Source organism: Dromiciops gliroides, chromosome 5 (assembly GCF_019393635.1).
Source record: "Dromiciops gliroides isolate mDroGli1 chromosome 5, mDroGli1.pri, whole genome shotgun sequence".
Lineage (NCBI taxonomy): Eukaryota > Metazoa > Chordata > Mammalia > Microbiotheria > Microbiotheriidae > Dromiciops > Dromiciops gliroides.
In genome coordinates, this window is record NC_057865.1 from 109,437,180 (window position 1) to 109,447,084 (window position 9,905).

Here is a 9,905-nt window from a genome sequence, read left to right on the forward strand (position 1 = left end):
ATGATGAAGCACACTATCCACCTCCAAAGAATTGACATTGATTGAACACAGACTGAAACATGCTATTTTTCACTTTCATTGTTTTATTTGTCATCTTCTACAAAATGACTTATGGAAATGTTTTACATAATTGTACATGTATAACCTACATCTGATTGGTTACCATCTCAAGCAGGGAAGAAGAGTGAGGGATATAATTTGGAACTAAAAACTTTAAATAAAGATGTTTAAAATTGAAAAAAATAGTTACTGAAATTATTTTTTAAAAAGATGATGATAACAATGATACTGGGGGGGGCAGTTAGGTGGCGCAGTGGATAGAGCACTGGCCCTGGAGTCAGGAGTACCTGAGTTCAAGTACGCCCTCAGACACTTGACATTTACTAGCTGTGTGACCCTGGGCAAGTCACTTAACACCAATTGCCTCACTTAAAAAAAAAACAACAAATAAACAACAACAACAACAACAAAAAACAATGATACTATGGGACTCCAAGAATCTTTTTGCTTTAAGTACTTTAGGTAGAATATTTTATGCTGCTCAGGAATATCCCCCAAAGATCCAAGTAATCTCTTTTTCCTTAGAAGGATTTATTACATATTTAAGGGGGAATTAAGGTGGCAGAGGGGATAGTGTACTGGACATGGAGGCAGTAAGACTTGATTTCTAGCATTTCCTCAGAAAATTTAATCATCTGCTAAATCTCTCCACCTTAATTTCCTCATCTGTACAAAGGGAATGAGGAGAATATTGTCTAACTCCCAGGGCTTTTGTGGAGGTTAAGTGAGATAATATATGTAAAGCACTTTGCAAATCTTAAAAGGCTACATAAATGCTAGCTATTATTAAAAGCAGACAACACAATGAGTAGATTTTAAGATATCCTTTAGTTTATTTCAAATGATAGTGTTATCAAAATGAGACTTCATATCTTCCCACAAGAGTAGCATGATAGATAGAAAAATACTACAGATCCAGCAGCAAGCAGCACTTTTTGAGGTGCTTTCTCCACACCTGGGGAGGAATGTTATGTTAGACAAGTCTCAGAACCATTTACCATTTAGTTTGACTAGATGGAAGGTATATAATCCATACCTTGGGAATTGGTTGTAGCTATTTTGTCCTGACTAGCTATGCTGCTAGGTTGCATTGTCATGTCAGAAATGACCAGGGGTCCAACTACCACATTAGCTTCATTTTCTTTTTGAGGAATATCTAGGGTTGGATGCAGAAAAAAGGGGAGGAGGGGGGATGAGTTTCCAATGAAACCTAGCTAGAAGTTCTTTTAAACAGTTGTAAAAGAAGGTAATCAGTAGGCTACAAGGACCTTATGGGCCCATATTATTTGCACATTGGGTATGTTAGGAAACTTACCTTTCCAATCCATCATATTTCTCTTCCAATGACTTCTGGTTAGTCTGTTTCTAAGATGGACTTTCCTACAGCTACCAGTTTCACAACAACTACAGATATCATCTGTACCTTCTACAGGAGACCATCTGGGAAATTATGAATGAGAGAAAGACAATTGAATGCTTGGGGACTTTCAGGAAAGAAGCTATTAAATTTTATAGCTTACTACAACTTACTATCACAACTCTGACTACCTTTAAAATATACCCCTTATCCCACACAAGAGCCAGAGAAGAGACAAAAACAGAAGTACTAAACAAGGTACCATGGCATAGATCCAAAGAGCAGATAAAATAAGCTCTGTGTTCTGGTCCACAAATAAAGCTTTAAAACAGCCCTATTAACCAATGTTGGGATAGTATGTGTTTATAGAGAATATTACACAAGATTAAGATGTATAATCGATAATGTTTAAATAGAATTATTTCAAACCCACTCCCTCAAAAAACATCTTTTATAATTTTTGTAAAGTTACCCCTGCAAAATAATAAGAATTGTTTAAGAATAATGTCAAACTCTGCTCGAGAAGTCACTTTCTATGGGGAAAAATGTTATAAGGTATAAGGTACAAGTGGAAAGTAGGGAATATAACAGTCTTTTATTCCCCAAATTATAAAGTCAGATTCACTGTTTTTCCCCCTAAGTTTCTAAAAAGTACCAGTAGCCAAAAAGGGGAGGGGCAACAAGGTCATTTTTTTTTAAATGAGGCATATACCTTTGACAATTTCCTTTCTTTATCAGTTGCATTGAAAAAATTCTCTTTATTATGGTAAAATAGTCTTATAGCATATAAATAGTGCTGCTAGGTGGTAGAGTGGATAAATTGCTGGTCCTGGAGTCAGGAAAACTCATCTTCCTGAATTCAAATCCAGCCTCAGTCACTTAGTAGCTGTGTGACCCTGGATAAGTCACTTAACCCTATTTTCCTCAGTTTCTTCATCTGTAAAATGAGCTGGGAAAGGAAATGGCAAATCACTCCAGTTTCTTTCCCAAGAAAACCTCAAAGTTAAAAAGGCCTGAACAACAAGAACATAAGTGATTTTTAGTACCTTTATATGATTTAGATCAATGCATGTAAGTTAAATGATTTTCCCATAAAACACACAGGTAATAAGAGTTAGCACATGATTTGAACTGCCAGTCTGCCATTATATGATTAATTATTAATGAACAATACTACCAGTGAGGGGCAGAGCCAAGATGGCAGAGGAAAGGCATTAAACACACAGAGCTTGTGACACAATTACCCCCCAAAACAGCAACAAAACAAGCCCTGGAGAAGCAAAACCCACAAAAGAAGGCTGAAATTATTTTCCAGATTAAAGGGGGCCATATTGGGCTGCAAGTAGAGTCCAACCTCGAGATCACTCTGACACAGACCCCAAACATGCAGCACCAGAGAAAGTTAGCCCAGCCTCTGAATCAGCTGCAGCACTGGCATTTTCTGGAACTAAGCTTATCTTCAGGTGAGATGGTTGAACAGCTGGCTGGGGGGGTGTGTGGAAAATAAGGGGTGTCGGCCAGACCCAAGGAGGAATTCAGCTACCCACCCCAGCAGGGAACCAGGAAGAAATCTTGAGTGGTGGAAGGCCCAAGTGAGGGAAGGGAGCAGGCTAGTCAAAGCTGAGAACCACCTCAATACTCTGCTGGCTGGTCAACTAGCAAATTGGCTTGAGGTTACCTTTGGACCAGAGAATAGGCCAGGTGAAAGAAACACCTGCCCTCCCTCAAACCAAAACACCTGGGACCCTCTAAAGCTTGAGACAATGTAGCTTGGAAAGAGCCCCACTGTAAGAGGGAGTTAAAAGTCAAGTAAAAAAACAGTAAGATGAGCAAGCAAAGAAAGTTGAGAACAATAGAAAGTTCCTTTAATGACAAGGAATATCGAGGTACACCCTCAGAGGAGGATAGCAACCTCAGGACACCTACATCCAAAGCTTCCAAGAAAAATATTAATTGGTTTCAGGCCATAGAACCTCTCAAAAGGTACGTTGAAGAGAAAGTAGGAGAGATAGAAGGAAGATTTAGAGAGGTAGAGGAAAGAATGGAAAGAGAAATGAGAGCAATGCAGGAGAGCTTTGAGAAAAAAGTCAATAGCTTAAAAAGCTAAATGGAAAAGGAGAGTATAAAAAGCTGTATGATGAAAATTATTGCCTAAGAACTAGGATTGAACAAATGGAAGCTAGTGACACTTTATAAGAAGCCAAGACACAGTAAAGCAAATCCAAATTAATTTTTTTTTAAAAAATAGAGGGCAATATGAAATATCTCCTTGGAAAAACATCTAACTTGGATAATAGATCCAGGAGAGATAATTTGAAAAGCATTGGACTACCTGAAAACCATGACCAAAATAAGAGTTTAGACAGCATCTTCCAAGAGATTGTAAGGGAAAATTGCCTTGATGTTCTAGAAGCAGAAGGAAAAATAGAAATTGAAAGAAACCACCAATCACTGTCTGAAAGAGATCCCAAAAGGAAAACCTCCAGGAATGTTATAGCCAAATTCCAGAGCTCCCAGGTCAAGGATAAAATACTGCAAGAAGCAAGAAAAAAAAGGAATTCAAATACTATGGAGCTACAATAAGGATAAAACAAGATCTAGCAGCATCTACATTAAAGGACTGAAGGGCATGTAATATGATATTCCAGAGGGCAAAGGAATTGGGACTACAGCCAAGAATCAGGTACCCAGAAAAGCTGAGTATAATCTTTCAGAGGAATTATTAATGAATAAGTATTTATTAAGTGCTAGTATGTACTAGGAACTATGCTACATACTTCACAAATGTTATTTTATTTAATCCTCACAACAGTCCCAGAAGACAAGTGCTATTATCTTCTATTATAACACTTCAGAGTTGCCTAGATAGCACAATGGATAGAAAACTGGACCTGAAGTCAGGAAGACCCAAGTTCAAATCCAACTTCACACACTTACTAGCTGTGACCCTGGGCAAGTCATTTGACCTCTGTTTGCCTCATTTTCTTCAACTTTAAAGTGGAGGTAACAATAGCACCTATCTTGCAGGTTGTGGTGAGGATCAAATGAGATGATATATGAAAAGTGTTTAGCATAGTGCGTACCATGGAATAGGTGCTAAATAAATACTTATTCACTCCCTCTCATTTTACAGATAAGGAAACTCAAGCAGATATTAAATGGCTTACCCAGGGTACAGAAGAATATATACCTACATATTCATATATGTATATGCATATTCATACCCAATATGCATATAATTTCATACATATAATATTTGTACTATATATATATAATATGCATATATATTCATTTTTCAGCTCTCTGTTGAAGGGAAAGTAATCAATTCTCTTGGAGCTAAGGAAACCAATACTTTTTTCTGATAATCTGTAAGTAGGAAATAATGTTAGGAGAAATAGCAAAGTACCAAAGTCACCAAGAACTGTACATAACTTTGTTCAATTCATTCAGTGGTGGTGGTGGTCTTTCATTCTCAAAGAGGACCAATGACATCAGGAAGTGATGTATTGACTTGCAAGTGAATTGGATTTAAGTGAGACAGGGCTGTACAACGTCATCAGCCTCATTCTCTCCTCCAGATTCATCAGAGTCCAGGAGCAAGATATAGGTCAGGATGTCTGGCAATGGCCCTGCATGCAGTGGGAGACCTGGGCCTTTTTAAGCTAGGGTCTGTCCTAGGTCTCAGTTTGTCTGTGGCAACACCCATTCAGTGATTAAAGACATAGCTTTCTAACAAGACATTCAATTTTTGAGGGCAAGCCAGCGCTAGATTAAGCAATAACTGTTAAGTTGGGATTCAATAAGTATGACTATACATTTTAAAAATAATAGTTATTAAAATAATAAATTCAAATAGTGGTATAGAAAAAAATCATATGTAGATCATGAGTTCCATTCTGTTGTCCTTAAACAATTGATTTCTTTACCATTTCCTCCAAAACACTACCATTCACCTAATTTTAGGTGAGTGCCTAAGTTGTTCTGATAGGGCTCCTGTGCAATGTTGAACTTATTCCTGGCTACCAATACTACCAAAGAAGTGGTGGTGGTGGTGGTGCTCCTGCTGCCAATAGGAGCCATGGTTGCTGTTCAAACTCTACTTACTGCTGGCTTGATTTGTTGAAGAAACAAGCTTTGTTTGAAAGATCTGGCAGGTCAGCAGCTTCAATGACCTTTAGGTGACATGTAATATAGATCTATAAAATAATTCAGAATTACAATTTTATCATTACCATTATGGATACCTTGTATGGATGCATGTGGGGGTGGGGAGGCAGGATAAAGCTCACCTGATCCCTGGCTTCTCTTGAGAACTTAAAAGCATCCATTGTAAACTGAAGGGTCTCTGGCTTGGACCTTGGGGAGATGAAGGTTGAGCCAACATTTTCTGACCGACCATCAACTAGACACCTAGGGATTAAGATTTGTAAGTGAGCTCCTTCCCATGTCCTTCTCCAACATCTGGAGGTGACTTCACTTTGGAAGACATATCAGAACAAACTTTGATATGCCTAACCTTCTGAACATAAGCCCAGCATCAAAATCTCCTGTGAGTAAGCCTAGCTAAATATGGAGAGACTCCACAGATAGACTGGTTTGCAGGTGATTTGCTTTAGCCAGAATAGTTACTAGGGGGAAGATAAAAGGGGGAAGACACTAAATGTCTAAAAGGAACGCCCACATCTATGACTCTTGGAGATAAGTAGACGTTGGTATTGAAGGAGTCTGCTGGGGAACTTACCCATGGAAATCAATGATAGCATGATGAGGAGTTGAATATTTGTTTGGTTTTAAAGTGGCCACACAGCTGTCAATGAAGAGTCTCAGAGCCACATGACTTCCAGTGTTCACATCAGCTTGGATGGAAATAACATCTCCAATTTGATAGCTAGAAGAAACCCTCTTAGTGCTCCAGTCATCTGCAAAGTCAAGATCTCAATACTATTATTCCAAGGCTTCTTAACTCAAAATCCATGACCTTAATTAAATTCTTCTGATAACTGGATTTCAATATAATTGGTCTCTTTTTTAGTTCTATGCATTTAAAAACATTCTGAGGAATCCATAGGCTTTTTCAGGTGAGGGAGAGGGTCAGAGAGAGGGGCAGAGAGATCCCTATATTGTAGGGATAAGGAAGAAAATATTAGCAATCATTCTACTATCATTGACACTTACCAGCCATCACTTGCAAGGTGAACTTCAACCCTTTTTGTGAGGACAGCATAGAACTGAATGGAGTCCAGGTCGGTTGGATAGCCTTGCTGCTTACATTACTCCTCCTGGGGACAATGATGGGTGAAGAAGAAAACCACTACATAAGAAGTGATACAAGATAAATAATAATAATAATAATTTGAGCCATACAAAGAGATCTCTCACCTTGGATAAGAACATTCAATTAAAATCACGGCTGGACTGTTTCTTAAGATGATGGAATTTCCACCAGGAGTTGGGTTATAATATAGATTTATACGATAAACCAGTAAGTCTGTGGTCACCTGAAAATGGCCCAAAGAAATGTATGATTTAAAGAACACAAATTCTCTGGAAATACCTACGTTATTTCATCATGGTTTATATATCCATTAGTATAAGATTCCCCACTAATCTTTCAGTAGGTTGGACAAGTGACTTATCTGTATAGATATTTCTAATGGTGCACCTATAAATCCAGGACTGGTCCTCTCCAATCCCAATTATCTAATATATTTTAGGGCCACTAATCCCCAGTCAATTGGCACACAGGATCCTGAGCCTTACAGTGAGAGATCCTAAGTCTTAAGATAAAATTGAGGGGCAGCTAGATGGCACAGTGGATAGAGCACTGGCCCTGGATTCAGGAGGACCTGAGTTCAAATCCAGCCTCAGACACTTAACACTTACTAGCTGTGTGACCCTAGGCAAGTCACTTAACCCCAACTGCCTCACCAAAAAAAAAAAAAAAAAAAAGATAAAACTGAGAGCAGAAAAAAAAAGTCACACATAAGCTTAAAGAGTAGTTCTTCCCCACTAAGGAGGCAGAGACACAAGACAGTCGTCATCTAGGGACTTCACAGTCATTTAGACATTATCCTGTAGCCACTAATCCCAAGATCTACTCAGAACCAAAAAAAAGTGTGAGGAATCATACTACGGTGCTCCAACAGAAATACTAAATAACTATACCTGAAGCATACTACCACACTCATGGAGCCCTGCCTCAAAGATAATAGTATCATTTGCTTCATGGAAGGCAGTATATTGGCAGGAAGATGGGCCGAGACTTAAGTCTGAAGGGTTGATCAATTTTCCCTTTCCAAAGAGATCTCTCTGAACATTTGCCACCAACTTCATTTCCAGGCATTGGACCTTCACAGGCAACAACTGAGAGTGAACCCCATGGCCCCATGAAGAAGATCGGATAAGAGAAGATTCATGATTTGGTCTTGGAAAATCACTGTCTCTGAGAGAGGATCTGGAACTGGAAGAGCCACATAGATCAACAGATACCAACTCACTCAACATCAAAAGCAGGAACAGACACCCTACTTGACCTCTTTGCCCCATTCTGCCTACTCATTGCAATCACAGCTTAATCACCTGGAGTTTGAAATCTTTATAGCTTCAAAAACAATTAGCAATTCTCAATCTCTGAAATCAGGTTAGGAGTGAGGAATGTGGCCAGGATATGCTACACCTGTCAGGTTTCTCAGAAACACCTCCAGTTGTGATGAAGTTGATGCTTGAAAATGTTTCAGTTTAGATAATAAAAAGAACATTGTGTTCCTTTTGAGAGAATGTCGACATCCTGAAGTATTTTGCAGTGAATTTTCAGGTGATTAACTAAGAATTAATGTTAGGGAATAGATTGATTATATGATGTTTTCAATCAGTCACGAGTTTGAGATTAGTAGGAGTTACTCTTGTCCTAATGAACTTCCCATGCAGATGTGCTGACTTGTCAACCTGACTGGAAAGTTATAAGGGTGAGAGGTTCTTTGCAAACATTTACAAAGGGCGGGAATCCTAGGTTACCATCATAACTGCATACAAAATGTCTTTGTGTCATAATTAAATGGGGTTGCTATTTGCTGGGAAATAGCAGAGTGTTGTAATGCAAAGAATGCTGGGTTTCAAGTAAAATGATATGAGTTCAAATCCCAGCTTTTCCATTTATCACTTGTACAACTTTGGTCAAACCACCACTTCTCTAATCTCTTTTTCCTTATATAAAATATATTGTGGGAGAGAGGTGGTTCAACCAGATATTCTCTGAGGTCCTTTCCAATTCTAGGTCTATGATCATATATTAAGATGTGTGACATTGGAGAAGGATATTGACTAAAGGTCACTAAATTTGGGAGCCCAAAGTCTGCAGAAATTCCAGATGCTATGGAGACAGGACTTTGACCTTCCTAAATTTTGCTGTTTCTATTAATTTCTGATTCCTATATTCAGTCAAACTTGTGATTCCATGTTTTTGTAAGATTAAAGTTATAGAGGTGGAAGGGACCTTAGATCAATCAATAAAAAACAAGTGCCTACTATGTGCCAGGCACGGTGGTAAGTACTAAGACCTTAGGGGTTATAAAATCCAACTACCTCATTTTACAGATGAGGAAACTGAGTCATAGTTAGGTTCAATGATTTATTCAAGGTCACACATAGTAAATGGCAGAACTGGGATTCAAACACAGGTCATCTGATTCCAAATCCAACCTTTCCACAACAAAAATATGCCTCTTTTTTCTGCTCTCCAATCTCCTATACCTGCTTCATCACCTCCCTACTTCACCACTTCGTCATTCCTTATTATCTTCTGTTCATCCATTCCCTTTTTTCTCACATTCTCTTGACTGTGATCAGTTCGTCTATCCAAGCTCTAAGAAAATTAACTGAAGGATCCTTTCTTCATGAAAGGATAAATAGAGGCATAAGCATTATAAAATTGTTATACAAGTGCTAGAATTTTATTGTAACCTGGAAATATTTACAAATCCCAAACCCTATTATTTGCAGGAAAACGGGATTCTTGGACACCTCAATTGATATCGTTGATCCAGAAATTAAGTGTTTAACCCAGAAACTCAAAAATGGGCATATACATTACTGAATGTTAGTCAGAAAGGACTATAGAAGTCATCTAGCCTGCTTCCTTCATTCTTCAAATGAGGAAAATGGGGCCTAGAGAGGTAAAGTGAGGTAGCTATATTGATTTCCACTTTCCCATCTATCAAACAATACCACTTTAACAGTTCAGTAGATCTAATAAAGATCTAAGGGATCGTAAATAGCATAAATACCAGTCTTAACATCATCATTTTCTTTATACCATCCCATTCTGAACTTGAGCAATTTGATCATTCCAAGAATTAATCTAGCCATCTTGAGTCTTCAACTGTTCTGAAGTGTGTCTACAAAAACTTTTATTGGAACAATCCATTTAGAACTTCTTTCAACTGGAATTGAATTGGCCTCCATAAGATGGCAAATCAAGGACATTGTTACA

General features: G+C 38.2%; 1 protein-coding gene across 1 annotated transcript; it reads right to left on the bottom strand.

Moving 5' to 3' along the window:
• Positions 1 to 926: 926 nt before the first annotated feature.
• LOC122727770 (zona pellucida sperm-binding protein 3-like) lies at positions 927 to 7,963 on the bottom strand. The gene is made up of 9 exons (XM_043965557.1): positions 7,583 to 7,963; positions 6,797 to 6,915; positions 6,593 to 6,696; positions 6,159 to 6,336; positions 5,707 to 5,827; positions 5,522 to 5,613; positions 1,376 to 1,500; positions 1,097 to 1,216; positions 927 to 1,015 (listed from the first exon to the last, which is right to left on the bottom strand). Exons 1-9 carry the CDS (start codon positions 7,961 to 7,963, stop codon positions 927 to 929), a joined length of 1,329 nt encoding a protein of 442 aa, XP_043821492.1.
• Positions 7,964 to 9,905: the final 1,942 nt, after the last annotated feature.

What these genes read in the sequence shown, in the direction of transcription:
- LOC122727770 (XM_043965557.1), bottom strand. Translation starts at nt 7,963, where the DNA reads ATGGGGCAAAGAGGTCAAGTAGGGTGTCTGTTCCTGCTTTTGATGTTG. An exon ending in ATTGAATGTTCTTATCCAAG is followed by an intron (nt 6,697 to 6,796) that starts GTGAGAGATCTC and finishes CATTGTCCCCAG; the next exon opens with GAGGAGTAATGTAAGCAGCA. An exon ending in AGCTACAACCAATTCCCAAG is followed by an intron (nt 1,016 to 1,096) that starts GTATGGATTATA and finishes ATTCCTCCCCAG; the next exon opens with GTGTGGAGAAAGCACCTCAA.